The sequence below is a fragment of the Euprymna scolopes genome, chromosome 17 (genome assembly GCF_053919585.1).
Source record: "Euprymna scolopes isolate OS-2025 chromosome 17, ASM5391958v1, whole genome shotgun sequence".
Classification (NCBI taxonomy): Eukaryota; Metazoa; Mollusca; class Cephalopoda; order Sepiida; family Sepiolidae; genus Euprymna; species Euprymna scolopes.
In genome coordinates, this window is record NC_136498.1 from 128,536,047 (window position 1) to 128,557,582 (window position 21,536).

The 21,536-nt window shown below is 33.0% G+C and overlaps 1 protein-coding gene across 1 annotated transcript in view; it reads right to left on the reverse strand.

The window, feature by feature from the left end:
• The window catches only part of LOC145296968 (renin receptor-like), a 110,646-nt gene extending 92,026 nt beyond the window's left edge, over positions 1-18,620 (reverse strand). Inside the window, exons 1-2 of the mRNA XM_080143197.1 lie at positions 18,467-18,620; positions 3,544-3,707 (exon numbers count right to left, since the gene is read on the reverse strand). Of these exons, the coding sequence (XP_079999323.1) occupies positions 3,544-3,707; positions 18,467-18,509 (207 nt within the window). The 5' untranslated portion in view covers positions 18,510-18,620. The remainder of the gene's footprint in view (positions 1-3,543; positions 3,708-18,466) is intronic.
• Positions 18,621-21,536: the final 2,916 nt, after the last annotated feature.

Consider the following 21,536-nt stretch of genomic DNA (forward strand, 5'->3'; position numbering starts at 1 on the left):
AACAGTCATATAACAGAACTAATACTACACAACACAATCCCATTAAAAAGATATTAATCCCATTAAAAGATATTAATCCCATTAAAAGATTAAAATCATTTTTGTTTTTCATCCATTTAAAAATGGTTAATCATAAAAATGTTAACTTTTTTATGTATGACATGAAAATCCGTAAATGGAAAATAATCAAAATTTGGTAAATTTTTACTTTCTCTTCACCTTAAGAATTGTCGAAAATTCTCCACCACCAAAAATAGTAGAACAATCACAGTTGGGTCTGGTATAACAGTTACAAAATTTTCCAAGATCGCGACTCCCAGTTCTGTTAGGAGTCAAGAAACACAAGCCAATAAAACAAAACCTGTGCGTCTGGTGTTGGTAATAAAACGATGTTCGCTCCAAGTATCCGTCATCAGAAGTTTGCTTGCCCCAATGGAAGCAATCCCTTAAATAATCAGTAACTGTCATACATATGCAATGAGTTTCCAGACCTTTTTTTGTCCAGGCATTTAAAATTGTCGTTGACTCTTGAAAATTCAATATGTTATTGCTATACAGCTTATCAGATGACTGACTAATTTTTATAATTTCAGGTTCAAATGAACAATTACAGCAGGAATTGAAATACACACTACTAAAGCCTGATTGTCACAGATGGTGAATTTCAAAAATGCAATCTGGATGTGAAGACATTTTAGAAGAACGATATGCAATAAAATTATGTTTTAAACTTGGAAAAAAATGTCACAGAAACGTATGGAATGCTTCAAACTGCTTTTGGACCATCTTGCATGAATCGAGCATCAGTTTTTAAGTAGCATAAGAGATTCAATGAAGGCAGGGAGTCCGAGAAGAATGATGAGAGATGTGGGAAGAGTAAGGAAGTCAGAACAGCAGAGTTGATTGGCCAAATAAAGAATTTCATGGATAAGGACCATCATGTGTCTATAGAGACAATAAGTGAACAGCTTGATGCCAGTGTAGGAACTGTAGACAATTATCCGCAAGGAACTGAAAATATGGAAAATTTGCGTGAAGTTTGTCCCAAGGGTGCTTAGAGAAGATCAGAAAGGCGTTGTCAGAGCAGCAGAGAGATGGTGGAACTGATCAATTCAGTTCTTGATGCTCTGGTGATCTCCGAGGAAAGCTGGATCTATTGGTATGATCTAGAGACAGAGTTCACAGTGGAAGCATGCAGATTCAAGAAGGCCAGACAGAACAAATCTAACCAGAAACTTATGATGATACCTTTTTTTTAACAGCACAGACATGATCTACATGCATTGAGTTCCCACTGGACAGACAGTCAACAAAAAATATTATGTTGAGATTTTAAGGGAATTCAGGAAGAGATTCCATAGGAAGAGGCCAGCACTCTTCAAATCTGGTCAGTGGCATTTCTACCAGGACAATACACCTGTTCACAACTCCATCCTTGTCACAGAGTATTTGACTAAGATAGGCATCAAGATAGTTCCTCACCCTCCCGATAGTCCAGACCTTGCTCCCTGTGACTTTTGGTTATTCCCTAAGCTTGAGGAAAACCTTAGAGGTTGTCGTTATCCACCAATTGAGATGGAAGGGGTTGTGATGAGCGTCATTAGTATGCTAACGCAAGAGGACTTCCATGGGGGCCTTCCAGAAGTTGTTGGAATGGTATAACAAGTGCATTACAGCTGGAGGAGATTACTTCGAAGAGAGAGTTTTATATGTATACTATCAATAAAAGTGTCCATATAAAAAAGTCTGAAACTTTATTGAAGGCATGTTGTATATCTAAGAATTCTTAATTCTATGTGTTATTTTTCTTTGAATGAACTACAGCATTATAAAGATTTTTCACTTATTTAAAGCTTCTATCTTGAGATATACACAACATAATTTGGCTTTATATTCCGTATCACACAAAACAAAATGTCCAACTCCAAGCAAATTTGAATGGCCATAACTCGGAAATAAATTTGGTACCGTTTTTGTAAATGTTGCAGCACTATATATGCATACCTACAAAGTTTTTTGGCATATTGAAAAAAAAAAAATCAGTTTGGGATACGTATAGAAATCTCTCTAAACATTTTTGTTTATACAACTTGATTTCAGTATAAATTGAGATATTTTTTCAAATATATATATATATATATATATATATATATATAGTAATTTATAAAATATATATGGCGATTAAGCTACACTGAATATTCGGCGTTTCATCCACTCTAGGATTCGTCAGGCTTATGCGCGAATTCTGTGGTTGTTTATCGTTTTTATATGGTCCTCTTCTGTTGAGGATTTTAGTTAGCCAATCAGCTTTCTAGTATCCACCGCGCCCCTTCCTATCAGCCAATGGGCATGCATTTTATCGAACAAAGGATCTGTTTTAAAACTAGTTTAGTGGTTTAAGGCAGACATTTTTTTTATATATATATATATATATATATATATATATATATATAAAAAAAAAAAAAGAGAAAGAAGTACTTGTAGAACAGGTAGAGAGATTCAACATTTCATCGATGGGACAGAGGCTGAAGCCTAGATGACAGTTCAGGACATATCAGGTGGGCGACTATTTTGAACCCTGTCCAGGAGTGAGAGATAAGTAGCAGATGCACCAACCCAAATGTGACAGCAGTACTGCATACATGGGCGAATGGTGGCCTTATAGAGGTACAGGATACTTTCAGGCGTAAGTAGTTTTCTAGCACAGTAGAGAGAGCCCACCTTCTTTGTCCGAGCAGTGTCCATACTGAGTGATTGTTCTGACCATTCTATCCAAAAAGGATATACTGCCCAGCACAATGAGATACGAAACCATGAACAGAATTATTCCTGATTGCTTCCGTCTTATGTCAATCACCTGCTTTCCATGACTTCACGTCCCCCTGATGTGGGGCACGAGTGGGTACTTGACTTTTCCCTGCCACCCTATACAGATTTTAGAATTACTTAAGATTTCAACCATTCATGAACAAGAACAAACTACCCTGTGGATTAAAGAGTTTCATTCAAAAATTTGTACAGATTCACAAATTCGACAAATATTCTCGAGTTCGACAAGTCGTCTTGAAATAGGTCATGTACCAGCATCTGTAACAACTTAGGATATTCAGAGTTTCGACTGGGCAACGCCAGATATACACACATATATATATATATATATATATATATATATATATATATATATATATATATGATTAGTTTTTTTTGGAAAAAGAATTCCAGCAGAGTGCTCAATTAAAAGGAAAATCCAAATTTTAAGAGCGTATTTATATTTTGTGTACAGAAAGTTGTTAGTTGAGACAGATCATTGGTAGATAGACGAATATTGGCTGAAGAGAGCTTGATATGGATACCTTAAACGGGCCTTATTATCGGGCTTGAAACCGACGGTACCAATGATCTGTCTCAACTAACTACTTTCTGTACACAAAATATATATATATATATATATATATATATATGTGTGTGTGTGTGTGTGTGTGTGTATAAATAAATAAATATTGGTATTTATGAGAGCGGAGGACGATGAAAATAATCACTTACTCCTGACGGGAGGCCAAGGGAATGTGAGATCATCTTTGGAATGTCACTAGCTGGTAAATCTTTGATGGGATGTTGAACAAATTTCATATATCCTGGGGCATGTGTGATGTGGAGAAGATCTCCCATTGCCTGTGAACAACAAACCACCAGCAACAGGAACATGGCTGAAAGACAAGAAATGAAAGAATAGTCAAAATAATAAAACAGAATATTTGACTTTCTACAGAAAATGAAAGGCATTCTTCAAGACGAGACAAAATTTTTGGCCACTGCGTGAGTTTCTAAGTAAATCACAATAAGCATGGTTCGTTCAAATTTCAAAAATCTTTTCTTTTTTTTTTTAATAAAAATGTAATGAATGAATTTAAATTTCAAAAGATTTTAAGATTTTTTTAAATAAAAAAAAAAAAATTTAAATATTGACAAATTTACACTTGTTTTTTAGTTTCTTAGTTTTTATTTGTTTATTTTTTTTTCATTATTATTTTTCATTAACAAATTAAAAAAAAAAAAAAAAGAAGATAAATAGAAAATATCTAAGATTTATACGAGTTTGTTTAATCCTGTACTAGTACCTATGGGTATTTTGCAACATTGTCCCTACCTACTATCTAGCGAACTAATTAGATGATGAGGCATTTGGCTACTTCCTACAGCGATCACCGGGACCACTGCAGAGGGGTACAACAGGTACCCAACAGGGCACAAAAGGTGCCTAAAACCCAACAGCAACTGACTGGTTGTGGGGCAACCACCTGGCAAATCATCAGGTTGAGGGTGCCCCCTTCATCCAGACTAGGAACAGACAGCAAATGGAAAGGCCTTCGGGCACCTGCAATGTGGCCGGAATCACTCTGATAATCGGGCAACTAAGTACCACGCATATAAGTATCGTAGCACTTTGTAATTTTTGTCTTTGTGACGGGCAGGTGCAGAAGTGCCTGACAGCAGTGTTAACATGCTCTTGGACACCCCTTTTGGTACAAGAATGCACTCGTCCAGGAGCAAGTCAGTGGCTTCGTGGGTTGCTCTTAGCCCGTGTTGACATTATCATTCGAGTTTGTATTGGCATGACTGGTTGAATCCATGTCGACATTATCATTTGAGTTTATATCAGCATTGCTGGTGAAATTAATGTCTGTGTTATCGTTCAAATTCGTATTGGCATTACTAGTCAAGTCCGTGTCAACGTTATCATTCGAATTCATATTGGCATTACTGATCGAGTCAATGTTATTGCTAGAGCTTATATCAGCATTACTGTTGGGTGCGTGTTGGTGATTGTTCTACATAAAGAGTTCTCTAGTGTTTTCTTTTTGTTTTTAACAGTCTTTGTATTTGTTTTACCCAGAAACCATGCACCAATATCCATTTTTCTCTGTGATAGCTTCAAAAGTCTATGTTCAGTATACTCAAAAGTGTTCACATTCCTGCAAGAATTTTTATAAGGAGTAGATGTCATTTATCCATGTGAGATGAAAATATATTGAATGGTATGGGTATAATTACTATCGTCATGCTCCCTCCACCACAATTGTTGAAAAGTGGGGGAGAAAGAAAAACATTCATTTTTCACCTATGAAGAAGATGAAATGCATTCTGGGGGATTTAATTTTGTAATTAAAAAAAATTTTGTATTATCTTATATTGCATTTTTATTTCAATAAATATCCAATACATATAAGAATAAAAGAACGACGATATAAAAGTATATACTAATGCATATAAATTTAATCGTTTAGTCAATACTAGCCTGGGTGCACGGCGTTGCCCGGGTATTTGGAGGTGTGTGTTGAGCAAAAAAAAAAAAAAAAATGTGGTAATAGGTAGGCAGGCAGGCTCAAAGGAGGAAAAGAATGTGAAAATAAAACGTGACGTCTTTGCCATTGCGTCCATCATCACACCGGAAGTGGCAAAGGTTTAAATTAAGACCAGTCAATCGGAAAGAGGAGATGACTATCGAAAATATCAGTGAAAAAAGTGACCCTCCTTATAGAAAAGTGCTCAGTTGAGGATGAAGGAATTAATGTTTTTAACCAATTTTTCGATATTTGCTTCAAAACGGTACCGATCTTGTGAAAATTTGTCGCTTCTGTCGAAAGTTTTAGGCATACATACATACATACATACATACATTTAAACAATAGGTTGTCAAGTAAGTGTTTTAAATATAATCCTTTTAGTAATAAATTCAACATACATTTTTAGAGTTTTATTATTTCAACTTTTCAAAGTTAAGCCAAGACTACATGAATTATTACTAGAAGAAAATTTCCTTAGTCGGGGTCAGACATTTTCAAGTTTTCAGGGGTTCAAAACTCTACAGTTTTGATTTCTGTAAAAATATATAAAAGTTAGCTTTTGTAGTGTTTGTGTCACAGTTTAAAAAATAAAAATATTTAATCTATACATCTATGAAGTTTTTGTTGCACTGACATTGATATTAAAAGCCTACTATTTCTATTTAAAAATTATTAAAAACAAACTTCGTAATATCTCATTCATGGATACGTGAGTGACTTCATGAAGGTTAACTAATTTGCATATTCGTTTGAAAAACAAACATTAATCATTTTTTATTAGATGATTGATTTCAATTAATTATTACATTCAATTCTATTTATGCATAGTTTCTAAACTTTGCATAATTGTGTAGCATTTTGAATAAAAATAGTTTAAGCAAGCACACATGTATTTGTATGTATCTGCATATTTATATAAAAGTAATCTTATCTGTGTGTGCGGAAAGTCTCTATCAAACTTAAAACTTCATATTTAGAGGATTTGGACATGCGAGACAATTTATATTTTGTTTTTAGCCAGTAAAAATAGCTATTAAGGGGCCAAAAATGAAAAAAAAATAAAAAGAAAATGCTGACCTTGGCAGGAGTAAGTTGAATAAAGTGTTTTTTTTTTTTGGACATGCACAAAAAACATTCATAGATTAAAGTCACTTAATTTTTAACATTTCATACCCATCTGTCGACAGCTTAAATGGTAATGACACTAGAGAGCTTTCAGTTTCGAGTCTAGCTAATGGCAACAAAATGTTTTTGTTTTTTTTATAACTTTAAATCATTGCTATATATTGGGTACAATATAATAATCAATAGAAAATGGGCTCTATAATAATAATAATAATAGTTATACATTTCCATTGAAACAATGTCACCTGCCAAACATCATGTTACACATATTGAAAACAATACTTTTCGTTGTTGCTGTTGTTTTCCACCTTTTCATAATGAGAAACATCTGTGGCCATTTAAAAAGTTGTTTTTTTTTGTTCTGTTTATTTATCAATTACGGGCAGAGGTCGCCGACATTGCCCGGGTGGAACAATTATTGAACAAAACAATGCGTTTAACATTATTCTGAACACTTAAGTAATCCGTCATTTATAACACCGTTTTATTTTGGTTTAATAAAATAGTGATAAACATTTTATTTTAACTTTGCTAATAAACTTTGTCTTTCTATGTCTCACATGTGATATACTATGAGGCACACATATTTCCTGGATGAAACTCCATTTTTGTACCTTCACATAGATATTTGTTATAGTTCCCCCCCCCCCAGAAATAACCACTTATCAAGGCCCGGAGGCCACTCGAGGATAAGGGTTGATGGATATATATTAGTCGATGGGATTATAGCGTAGTAAACATAAGTAGTTGGAATTTTGTAAATTGGATTACTTAGGGGGACGGTTCATCAAGAACTTGTTTATGTTGGACTTGAAAACAATCAGATTGTAGTCAGCTGGAAAGCAGGCAATCGGAAGAGAGTTCTACAGGCGTGCAGTTCTAAGAAAGAAGCTTTGTTCGTAGAATCTACATTTAGGTTTAGGCACAGATAAAGAGTGTGGGAAATTATTGATAGCGGTTACAGCTAGACAAGTGTTTTTCGTGAAAGTTTGGCGAGAGGTGACCATAGATTGGAGCTCAGACAAGCACTTGCCTGAAAATAACGATAAAGCAGGGACAGGCTCGCATGTCTCTTCTGTGGGAAAGAAGTTGCAGGGAAGAGAAAAGGGCATCCCCCACTAAGCTACAGTCTATTTTGAACTCTGTCAAGGCAGGATAAGCTGCTTCTAGCAGCTCCTGCCCAGATATGGCAACAATACTCCATCGTTGGCCATACCTGGCTTTTATATAGGTAGAGAATTGCACCAGGAGTGAGATATCTACTGGACCAGTAGAAGGATCCCATCATTTTTCCAGAGACCTCAACAAAACAAGATGTAGAAAGCCACCATGGAATTTTCATGGGTTCCCGCCAGTATTTATAGCACTATTCTGTTTCGGTTTGATGTAGTAGTTATGTGTTTTCTATTGACAAATATTACGGCCATCGCAAGAGATGCAAAGGGAACTATGAAAACGAACTGAAAGTTATTGCTTTTTCATGTCCGAAATAAAAAGGAATTACATTACATGTGGATGAATGCGATAAAAAGGAAAAATTTCACACTATCTCCAAACAGCAAAGTTGAAAATTTAACAAAAAAAAAAAAAAAAAAAAAAAAAAAAAAAAAGGGTGTGTGTGTATATATATATATATATATATATACCTACTTCTAGTTCAGCCGTGGGACACGTGACCAGAGTTACTAAGGTTCATGACATCAGAAGACTGAATTACATTAGTTAATAGGCCATGTATTACGATAGCCGTGCAAATACTCACTTTATTCAAGCTTTGCTAATAAACTTTGTTTTTCTCTGTCTCACATATACAATCAGGCATACACAACATTTCCTGGGATTGGATGAAGATCCTTTTGTAACTTTGAATATTTGTTAAAATTATCTTAAAATAACTACACAACAGGAAACATCAATTTTAATAAACAATTTTTTTTTTTTAACTCCAAACTTAAAAACAAAAAAAAAAAAACAATTATTGCAAAACGTTAAAAGAATGGTTTACACTTCTTAATATTCAGAAATTATTTTTAACTTTTTTTATTCCTTGTAAAATCTTATCCTATAAAAGCTGTGTTCAATCTTTTTTATAGGGTTTCGTTTTAAATAAAATAGTGTATAATGTCGTTGTTGTTTATATAAGTTTAGTGTGAATCCAGACCCCAAGGCAATTGTTGTAAAACCCTTAATACAAAATCAATATGACCATTGGATACTTCATAAAATTTTACTCGCATCATGGACTGATAATATAAAGGTGTTGTACTCACATTTTGTGGGGTGGTATAGTAATGTGCGCCCACTGTAGAGTAGCACTGGCACTTGAACATGAAACCCTTCAGATACAAAAATGATACAAGGAGACAACTATTTGATACTAGCAGGGAGACCCGGCATTATCAGGGATTAAATGATGATCAACAAATGTTTCACACTCCCATATTTTTATTGTCATCAAAATCGGTGAAATCAACCATTTTTTTATCACATCGATTGATTACCTGCTCTACTTTGAGACCCATTACAGTGCACCGGGAGGAAGCTTCATAGGTCTCTCCCAATGACTTAGTCCATAAATTTCTCAAATGCATGTGTGATGTTAGGCTATGTAAGGTGTTAACTTTGGTCAAAATCGCTTGTTCCTTTTTTCATCAGATTATTTTAATTATCGATTATTGATACTTATCAAAGACATTCTAACACACAAAACCTATCTAAGAACAGTGCCAGGCACAAAGTACCTTCATGTAAAATTACATAAAAATTAGCCCAGTCATTATAGAGTCCATAGGGAACTCTCTCTCTCTCACACACACAGTTCCTTTTATAAAATGGTAGATTTGTACATAATTGTTTGCAATTGTATCAGACACTATACTTAAAGTATTGAATTATTACTATAGGTAAAAAAAAATCAATTTTTACTTATGTTTGAGGTCAGGGTTAGGGCAATTAATCAGAATCATGAAATGAAATGAAACAGTTTGCATTATAGGAAATACAAAAATACAAGAATGCGTTAACCTGAATTTGTATTTTGAGTTGTTTTGCAAAATAGTTTTCTTTACAAGATTTTGACAAAATGGGTTATAGTCAACTAACATACTTCCTATTGTCTCGTGTGGCTGCTACAAGAAGAGATGAAAAAACAAGTCAGTGCCTTCACTTTTATTGTTCTTCAGCATTTCTATTGTGAAGCGATTTATTCAAATAAAATCTAAGAAAAGGATATTATTGAAAAATATACAATAAAAATTAAAATTATAAAAATAAAAATTATTCTTTATTGCACTTTTAATAACAAAATGAAAATCTAAGTTTTTATTTTATTTAAAATTTTATCAGAAATATATTTATGAAATAATTTTTTTTTTTAATGGTAAGTTTTTTATTTGAATTTATATAATGAATATGTTTATGAAAATATAAAAATAACATTATTGAAAACAAAATAACAAAATTTCAAACATCATAAAAAAATGTACCCAATACATAATATTCCCAAAATAATTTTAAAAGATTTTGAGTGTTTCTAATAATTATTAAAAAAAATAAATAAATAAAACTAATTTCAATAATTTGGACCCCCCGACAAAGGAGGGATTGGACCTAGTAATTCACTCTTGTTTGTTTGTTCATTTTTCTCAATAACAACACCTTGGATTTTTAAAATTTTGCACAAACATTAGTCATGGTAAAAGTAAATTTTTAGCCGGAATGGATTTTCCAGGATAACTCTGGTAGTCTTCCCCAGGGGGCATTATTGGGGTGGAATTGCCCCCAAATCATTCATCTGTTCATTTGTTCTTACTTTTCGCAATAACCATGCCTTTGATTTTTTTTTTTTAAATTTTGCGCAAACATTAGTCATGGTGAAAGTCATTTTTTCATTCATGGAGGAGGACCCCAAATTGTTTTTAATTAAAATAAAACTGAATACTTTTTGATGATTATTAATTAGAAAATAAATAATAATCGGAAAAAGGCAATAAAAAAAATGACAGAAAAAAAGTGAACGAACTTGTTTGTCTTGTTACTACTTGTGGCAGCAGACATGTTGGCAGTTAGGAAGTATGTCAGTTGACTATAACCACAAAATGATGTGTGTTTTAAAACTTTACTGTTCATTTAAAAAAAAAAAACAATGTTTTTATCGAAGGTGAATAAAAAAAAAATACTGAACGCATAATTATGTTTTTTACTGACCCTATTTACTTGCCTTCTCACGAGTTTGATAAAAAGTCCACCTTTTATGTGATGAAAATCTAGCTCCCATAAAGGACATTCCAGACATAAAAGTTGCTTAAGCTAAGAAGGCTTTCTTTTCCACTGACCGAAGTCAAAACAGATAAAGTGTAGAATCAGAACAGATGCTGCACTTTGATCTAAAGGATCAAGGAACTGTTTTCAAAGCTAGATTTAAAAATGGATTTAAATTTTGTTCGAATTTGCCTAAATTTCATTAATTAATTTTGGCTAATTAGAAGTTAGTGGAGGATTTTTTTATGTTGAAAATGTCATGGCTAAAAGAAAATACCACCAAAGGCGCACAATACCACAAAGATTTTTGAGATATGTACCGGACAAGACAGCTGAAACTCTGTTGCCTGTAATTAAGGAAATGATACTATCTGCCTCGAAAGCGTACCAAAATTACAGAATATACCCATCACCCCGCCATATGTGTAGGGTGATGGGTATATTAATAGGGGAATTATTCCAAAGGTGCCTATAACACAATTGAGTCAGTATGTTTAGATAAATTCATTTATGCCTTTACATGTAAATTTAGTTTTATCTAAAAGTGGCTGTTATTGAGATTTTTCCTTTTTTGTCTCACTGAATGATCAAAGTCCACTTTTTACTGTAGATTTTTGTCGAATCACTTTTTTTTAACAACCCAATGAAAATTTAAGTTAATTTAATTTTTAAGAAAATAAGATAATTGATAGGGACGAGAAGGAAATACATTAAAGCACAAGTCAAACTGAGATTAAAAAAAAAAGACAAAACCATTTTGGTTCAAATTATGTAGAAGTCCTTTTTATTTTAATTTTATAACTACTAATTATTTTAATTTTTAGTTATGCTGCAACTGTGGATTTTGGGATAGTGAATGGCACTTTGGATTTGTTTTACAATCCACAGAGGTATGAAAAGGTGTTAAAAGACAAATACATGTTACCAAAGGCAACATAAGTTACTCTTCTACCTAACTGGATAAATTTTTTGCGTTTTTATTTAATGTAAAATGTTTCTTCAGTACGTAACACACGTCACGTTAAGAGCTACATGCAAACAAGTCAAAATGGCCGCAATGTCTCTTTACATCTTTGAAGTTTTGATAATGACTTAAAAATAAGAAATAAAACAAAATGGTGGTAGAAACCCACGCAATAAACATCATAGTAACAATTTGTGGATGAGTTTCTATCACCATTTTGCATTATTTCTTGCCTTTGATAACATTTAGTTGTTATATATTTGTTTTGGTTTTTTTTTGACAACTTTTTTATACCTCTGTGGATTGTAAAACAAACCCGGCATTTCTAATAGGTCATTTTGCTTGTTAACCCCCAACAATCTCAAATCAGAGTTGGCAATATGAGGAGAGAAAAAAATCTAAATGTTATTAAAAGTTCTGATTTTATTTTCTATAGTTAAAAATGTCAACCATTTTTAGAAATAGAAAAAAGAAATGGTTACTCGTTCTGTCCTACATTATGTGGCCAAGAATTTGCTGATCATTTTAAGTTTTTATTTAGAATTTGGTCAATGTGCGTTATTGTACCATATACCAACTAAAGACTCACTTTTCAAAAGTTGATTTTTAGTGGCATTTCGGTCTGTTATCAAATTTAAAATTGTCGCCCACAAGCAGTTTTTATGATAGTAAGATCTTTACTATCCAATCTATTCCCTATTGTTTTCACTGGTTGTCATGAGTTTTTATTAATTTACATGATTTTTGGAATAAGACATGTATATAGAACAAAGATTTAAAAAATTATGTTGAATTCTAAATAAGAACCTTCATTTTTTTTTTTCTTTTACAAAACTTGTCAAAACACAGAAGCCACTCAAGGATAAGGGTTAATGAGTGTACGGTAGTCAATGGGACAATATTATAGTAATCGTTAGTAGTAGAAATTTATTAAATTGGATTATTTTAAAGGGACAGCTCATCAAGAATTTGTTTACACTGAACTTGAAGACAACCAAATTTTAGTCAGCTAGGAAGCAGGAAAATGGAACAGTTCCACAGGTGAGCAGTTCTAAGAAAAAAAGCTTTATTCATGGAATTTATATTTAGATTAAGCCACAGATAAAGAGTGGAGGAAATTATTGATAGTGGTTACAGCTAGACGAGTTTTTTTGTGACAGTTTGGCGAGGGGTGACCATAGATTGGAGCTTAGACAAGCACTCACCTGAAAATAATAAAACAGAGACAAGCTCGCAACGTCTCTTCTGTGAGAAAGCGGTTGCAGAGAAGAGAAGAAGGCATTACCTACAAGGCTACAAAATCTATTTTGAACTCTGTCAAGGCAGATAAAGTGGCAGCAGTACTCCATCCTAGGACATATTTGGCTTTTATACAGGTAGAGAATTACATCGGCAGTGAGATATCTACTGGAGCGGTAGAACAATCCCACCATTTTCCAGCAATCTGGGCAACAGACTTCATGTACATGTTCCATTTCAAATCAGGAATAAAGGTCAATCCCAGAAGCTTGTCAAAACATGGAGCCTTCCCAAGACGAGAGCCAGTCATTTCAATTGATGCCAGATGGACGTCAAAGTGTTGATGTAAAGATAAAAGTTTGGTTTTAGATGCATTAAAATTAACCAGCCACCTCTTTCCCCATTGCATAGCAATCATTTTTAGATGTATTTGTAAGAAATGGTTACTCGTTCTGTTCTATGTTATGTGATCAAGAACTCGGTGATCATTTTAAGTTAAGGTAAGGTTATCTACAAGTTTCCTCACCCCGTGTTGACAGAGTTTTTGTACAAAACTTTCGGCTGCAAAAAGAACAGTTTTGGGGTTTCATTAAGATTGGCATTTCTTTGTTTCTAAAGCCATTTGGCGGAAATGACGTCAGACAAATTTTAAGGTACGGATGGCCAACACTGTATAAAATGTTTGTTTTTTTAATCAAATATAAAAATAGAAGTTTTTTTTCAAACAGTTTTTATTTGAACTTTTAACCTTTAAAATATGCTTATGCACTGGGGTTTTTTTTATCAAACATAGAAATATAACTGTTATAAAAAATATTTATGAATTGTTTTTTCCAACGAGATTTATTTTTTAAAAAAATTATGAACTATTTGTTCTTTATATATATATAAATAAAATGAAAATTACAATTGAATTTACCAAAATGATCCAATCCAAGATGGTAAAATTAAAGTAAATTATAAATATTAAAGAATTAATATTTATAAACTTATCTCAGCCAGATGTAAAAGCTCGATAATACCAAATAGGAAATAGAGCTTATAATATGAGCAAACAGTTAATGAAATATGTTAAAAAACACTTTGAAATGAGTTAAAAACATTTAATTTGAAAAGGAAACACTAGATAAATGGATAGTCCTTAATCCGCGAAACTCTGCGGATTAAGGACTATCCATTTATCTAGTGTTTCCTTTTCAAATTAAATATGTTTTTAACTCATTTCAAAGTGTTTTTTAACATATTTCATTAACTGTTTACTCATATATATATATATATATATATATATATATATATATACGTACTATTTTATTGTTTGATGAAAAAAACAGTTCATAAATAATTCTATAACAGTTTTATTTTTATGTTTGACGTGAAAAAGAAATTACCAACACCTGATGTTTGATCTAAAAAAAAAAAAAAATGTGCATAAACATATTTTTATTATAAAGGAAAAATGTTTGAATAAAACTTTATTTTTATATTTGCTTAAAAAAAAAAAAGAAAAGAAAAAAGCTACATTATACACGGTGTTGATCATCAATACCTTAAATTTATCTGACGTCACTTCCGCCGAATAGTTTTATAAACAAAGTGCCAATCTTAACGAAAGCTCAGTTTTTTTTTTTTTTGTTTTAGTTTAATTTTTGTTTTTTGTTAAATTGTATTTTTTAAAAATAAGGAACGAGCAAAAAAAAAAAAAAATGATAAACGATTTTTGTTGTTTTTCGTTTCCTTATTTTGTCAACACAGGGTAAAGAAACTTAAAGTTGACCTGAATTTCATGTTAATAAAGTGAATTTTCACTTAACGTATCTTCGTATTCCTCGTATTTCTAAGATGATTATATCCAAAACTTACGAAAATCGATAAGGTAGAAGATTAAAGAAAATAGAACAGAATTAGAAGAAAACAATCGTATTTACTTATGTAAAAAACACCAGAGTTCAAAAGGGGGGGGGTAATTTTCCATTTCGATTTATTTTATAAAAACAAGATGGCCGTAATTTTTTACCTGCTAACACGATTAAAGTTGTTTTTCTTTTAATTCAGTTAATATTCAGATAATTTCGACTGCACAATTTGGAAGCTAACATTGTAATTTTTAGAATGGACAAAAAAAAAAATCAGTAGAAACCATTGTTTTTTTATCTGAAAAGTCCAGCATAAATCTGGTAAACATTAATTAGAAGTAACTTTTCCAGGGCATTCATTGTGAAGTAGTGAAACAAACACTAAACAGTAAACACAATATCAGTTGACGAAAATTGTAAACTAAAACGGATGAAAAACTAGATTTTAACCATATTTTAAAAATAAATAAATAAATAAGAGGGGTACTAATGCAGAAAAGGTACCGTGATGAAATAATAACATTATTTAGAAACGAGATGGAGAGGTGTGTTTGGGTTTGTATTATTGTACACATAGATTGGAAAAAGTTGTCGAAAAACAAATAACAAATAAATGTTATCAAAGGCAAGATAAGTTACTTTAACTGGATATGTTTTCAGTGTTTTTATTTAATGTAACATGTTTATTCAGCTCGAAAAATATACTGTGTTTACCGATGTATTGGAAAATTCAAAATGGCGTCCGACTCTCTCTTTAACACGGTAAGTTTGGGAAAAGGTGCTATAAATATAAAACTAGACAAAATACTGTTAGAAACTCGCTCAATATATATTACCGTTGACATAGGTTGACATATATTCGGTGTTTTTTTAATAGTATTTTGTAGGCACCGCCAAAACTGGGGGGGCAGGTCAGTACTTTTTGACGGACCGTCTTTTTAAAAATCTACCAAAAATCAGGTAATTATCCGATCAATACGAAATTTTCAGCGATTATTAGGAGAAGAATGAACTTTATAACAGTGTACTTATTTTTCATAAACGATATTTATATATATATATTTTTTTGCTTACAAAACCCCCCCTTGTTTTGAAGTGGGAACAAATATGCTTAAAATAATCATCTGAAACTGAAATCAACATATTGTGTTGTTGTAAGGGACAGGATTATAGATTAAAAAAAAAAAAAAAAAAAAAAAATTGTTTGCATACCTTATTTTGACGTCTGAATATCAGAACTTCGATTGTGTTTAATTATCCCGCTTTTGAGTTTTGAAGTGTGAAATTCGGTGAATATGTTAAGTAAAATGATTAATTTAAGTTAAGCAAAACAAAAAAAAAAATTTTTAAATATTTATACGAAAAAAGCTATTTTAAAATTTTTGATAAATAAATTAACAATTTTTTTTTAGCGAGCCGAATAATGCATGACCATTATTAAACAGGGCATGCTTTGAATAATCGATACCAAAAAAAAAAATTCGATAAATATTGTGCCCTTTGTGTTAAAAATAGCATCATTTTTTTCGATCCCGTTTGAAAACGTTTGCCGCCTTTCGACTACGGTGGACCAAACGCGCTGAAATAATTTTTTTTTATTCAGCTTTAAATTGCCCCCCCCATTTTGGGGAGCCTGCCCCCCACACACATACACATTAAAAACCAAACGCATACAAATGGTCACCCATCTGGTACTGGCCAGCCTCAGCTTAATAATACATTGAAATTTTCGTCACTGAAAAATAAGTTTTTTTTGGCCTGTTTGGTCTTCCATAGTTTTCTCATCATCAAAAGAAAACGTAAACAGAGTCGATCTGAACTCTACGTAAACGCGAAATATTTGGTTACCTATATGAATAAGTGGAATTATTTGAAATTCAGGTACTTATATTATAATATTTTTGCATATTCTCTTAGAAAATCATCCTAAATCTTAGTTAGACAATAAATAAATTAATTAATTATTTCAAAAACCCTTTTTTTTAAATATTTAAGTACGTTTTTTGTGCAAGACAAAAAATGTCAATTGTTAACTTTTTGGGAAAATTTAACATTTAAAATTGAATGAAAAATAGTAGAAAAAGTTTTACATTATTCTGTTTTCTATATGATAAAATTCAGGGTTTTATCTTTCTGGAAAAAAAAAGTTACTCAGAAATAATGGATTTTAATAAATGTAATTTCGTTTTAAAAAACAACAACAACTTGATTTTGCGGCCATTTTTGGCGGTGCCTAGTATTTTGTCTAGTTTATTATTTATAACACCTTTTCCAGAACTTACCGTGTTAAAGAGAGGGTCGGGTGCCATTTCGAATTTTCCAATACATCGCCGACATCGGTAAACAATGTATGTTTTTCGAGCTGAATAAACAGGTTACATTGAATAAAAACACGAAAAATATATCCAGTTAGGTAGAAACGTAACTTATCTTGCTTTTGATAACATTTATTTGTTATATATTTGTTTTTTGACAACTTTTTCGAATCTATGTGTACAGTAATACAAACCCGAAAATTTAAAATGGTGGCCGACTCTCTCGCGGAGACGGTAAGTTTGGGAAAAGGAGTTATAAATAATAATAAAAAAAAACAGTCAAACCGTACTTTCACCTAACAATTTAATCAACAAAAGATGCCGTAAAAGTTGAATTTAACCTGAAAATACTAGTGACCGGTCATTAGTGTCCCTCTGTCCCTGTCCAAAGTGTTTAGTGTACGTTTTCATTTGTTGAGGTTTTGCCCCCACCTTTGGACAGAACAGTGACACATCAGCCTGAAATAAAAAGTTCGGTGCTAATGCACTTACTGATCCGCGCTATTTTTTAAATCGTATTTCCAAGTTTAATTAAAGTTTTATGATATGTTTTTTTTTTTATTCAATTGTAAGGTTAAAATACAGAATATGTACAAAACACCCTCCTCTCCTCCCAATGTTAAGAATGGCTTTTTAAATAATAACATTATTTCAGCACGGATCACTCTCTGCATGAGTACCATAAATTTATATCTTCGTCAAAATAAAAAGAGTACGTGCAAACAAGTTATATATATATGTATATATATATATATATATATATATATATATATATATAAGCACGGTATCTTCTCTGCAAAGGCATCAAAAATTGTTTGTTTTCAAAGTAATGCCGAAACACCTTTCACATTAAATAATTTATATGACTGAAATAGGAATTACCTTAGTACTATTGATTTCAACTTCTTTGTTGTTGTGTAAAGTAATTTCATAACGTATTACATTGCTGGAGGTTAATTTCATTTTTGCATATAATTTAAAAATTATTTTTTATCTAAAATAAGGAAAATAAATTCGATTGCACTAAACAAAATCTGCAATACAAAAATACATTTTCTAATAATTTCTTTAATAAGCCGTTACTATTATTATCTTTATTTAAAATCAAGCGATTCGATTAATCTATAAATTAAAATTTTAACAATCGAAATTTTACGTAAATAGGATAATCAAAAACCAAGTTGGTTTTGGAAAAAGAAAAAAAAAGACGTGGGTGGAACTGTTTTCGTCTCCATTTTTACGTGAACAAATCTCTTGAGAAGCTCCTTATTCGGTCGAAATTAACAGGAATCACATAAAACTGACTAAAATGTATCCTTGTTATGCAAAAGAAAAAAGAAGAACGAAAACGTAAAATTGTCTTACTCGCAGAAACGGGAGAAGCGGATATGTCGATCAGATGAGCCATCTTGCTTATTTAGAAATAATCACATGAGAAAATTCGAATAAATAAATTAATATATTACAAGTTCCGGTTTTAAAAAATTGGAGTTATCTCCCCCTGTTCGGAAAATCATGGCTGAAAAACTTTATTTTGGGGTGCTTATTTAGAAGTAAACATCTTTATAAAAAAATAAATAAATAACATAACATAAAATAAAAATCTCTCTTATTCAAGTACCAGTCACGGAACGAAGATGTCGTATTCCCAAAATCACGTAAATTGATCAAATATATATTATGTTTCTGAAATTTGGAGATAAGGATTGGGCTGACGTTACACAAGTGAGGGCGGACGCTGAGGGGGGGGGGGGGGCTCTAGCGAAATACGTATCATCGGCTTCGATGTAGTAGGCATCCACGCTTGGGGGAGCGCTTATTATTTTGCGTGTGTGGCCTCGTTTATTTTTGTTTCTTGAACTTTGCGCTGTTCGGATTATTTTGTTATTATGATTTTTTTTTTTTTTCCTGTTTGGATTATTTTATGTTTTTGGTTTTTTTTTGCATGGATCTTTCTTTTTTTTTTTGCCGGATTTTATAATTATAGGTAATTATTACCAGGAAAATTGGTGCAAGTCCAGATTAGCACTTGCAGCGATAAAAAAAAACCTACCAGTCACGAATGTCTTTGGTGATGGTGATTTCTCTCATATCGAAAAACATTACAACACCCTCCCGTCTCCATGTTAAGAATGGCTTTCTAAATAATAACGCTATTATTTCAGCACGATAAAATTTCAATTTGGCTTGAACTTTGCGGGGGGGGGGTTGCGTTTTTTTGGGTTTTCTTTAGCCGGATTTAACAAACTATTTTTTTTTTTTTAAATAGCGCGGATCAATAAGTGCCAAAAAACAAAAAACAAAAAAAAGGACCACACACGCAAAAATTCTTTCCTTCATTTTTTTTTCGATATGAGAAAAAACACCAACGACATTCCATGAGAGGTAGGTACATTTTTAGTTCGTGAGAGGGGAATCTATCACCATACTTTCCCTTAAACACGTCAGTTGGACTTTTATTAAGTACAATACTTAATAGTTTTTTTTTTTTTTGTTTTTTTTTTAATGGAGAGTAGAAAACGCATTGTGGATGCGTTATCGGCAGCTCCTGTTACTCTCGCTTCTTCTTATTTGTCCCTCAGTCCTCATTTTTTAAATGAGTGATTTTTCTGACAAAGGGAGAAGAAAAAGCTGTTTTCTAGGTCGGCAGTATTATTGCGCGAACAGTTGGCAGAGTTGGTGGAAATTTTCTGTTTCTATGTCTATCCTTGTAGCCATGTCACTAGTAAGGGTGCTGGAGGTAAACGTTTTGTCTGGGCTGACGTTATCCGCCTGATAGTCAGGGACCCGAACCTTGGATTAACCACTAAGGAGGCTGTCCTATCAGCAGGTGCAAAGTACTGGGGCTGCTGTATTGCCATTTGGTGAATGGAATCTGGACCATGCAGTAGCTTCTGGTGGGGCCTCTCGATGCCATACTAGTGGGTAATTGTTACGACTTTACCTTATCATGTGCTACAAAAAAAAAAAAAAATTCTTCGTTTCTTTTTCTCTCTTAGTTTCCCCTCTCTGTCCTGCTCTAAGTAAATCTGTCGACCTAGTCCACAAATTCCAAAATTTCATCATGACAAGTTTCAAGAAAAAATACACGATTAAACCCGGTTCTCCAACTTCCAACGTAGACCCCTACTACCATGTCTCCTTCTCCAACATCAGGGGTCTTCGTTCTAACCTTCCAGAGGTTGAAACCCAATTACAGGAGACTAAACCAGACCTTTTATTTTTAAGTGAAACTGGAATTGGACAGGCTATTTCCCTAGATGAGTTTGCAATTACAGGATACTCTAACTTAACTTCTAAATCTGACCCCCAAGATCGCCATGGGCATGGAATATGTGCCTATATTAAAGATAGCTTTCCATGTGGGAGGGACATCTCCAGGGAAGATCCTAACTTACCCTATATGTGCTTCCGGGTTGCTTTAGCTCACACTACTGCATTTATATTTACTCTCTATCGCCCCCACAACAGCGGAGTTACTATCTTTCAAAGCATATCTGAGAAAATTGACCAAGTCCTTTCTACTCATCCTTCAGCTAACATTCACGTATGTGGAGACTTCAATGTTCACAACGTCGAATGGTTGACCCACTCAAACAAGACTGATGATGAGGGGAGGTTCTGTCATGATTTCTCCATTGCCTATGACCTCACTCAGATTGTTCAGGAACCTACCCGTGTGCCCGATAATGACGGCCAGTATGCGAGCCTACTAGACCTTTTTCTCACAACTTGCCCTGAACTATGTTCAGTTTCTGTTCTGTCGCCTCTTGGATCTTCCGACCACTCTGTTGTATCAATTAAGATAAAAATGAAATGTAATAAGTCCCCAGACGTAGCTCTTCATCGTACAGTATATCGATACACTAAGGCTGACTGGGATAGCTTCCGTACATTTATATCTGATCTACCTCTGCATTCCATGTTTAAAAAGGATGTGTCCTCTATAGTATTAGACCTAACTGAATGGTTAATTGTAGGTATTGACCATTTCATACCCTCTAAAAAGTTTCAGCAAAAACCTAACAGCCAGCCATGGTTCTCTCCAGAATGTGCTGCTGCCATTGCGCACAGAAATCACTTTTTCCACTGCTTCAAACGTAATAGATGTATGGAAACTAAAGCCGTTTTCAGGACTGCCAGCAACCATTGTAAGAAAGTAATAAGGAACGCAAGAGAGTTGTATGCTCAATCTGTTAAGTCCAAAGTAGCTGAGCAGCGGCTTGGTTCCCACCAGTTTTGGCAAATAGCAAATAGAATCCTGAACAGAAGCGTGTGCTCCATCCCAACTATTATCAATGGACCTGAGGTAATCTCGTCAGCATCAGACAAAGCCAAACTCTTTGTCAAGAACTTTGCAGCTAATTCTACCCTTTGCGACCAAGACCGCCAACCCCCAATATTTCCTCCTGTATCAGAAAACACGCTATGTGAT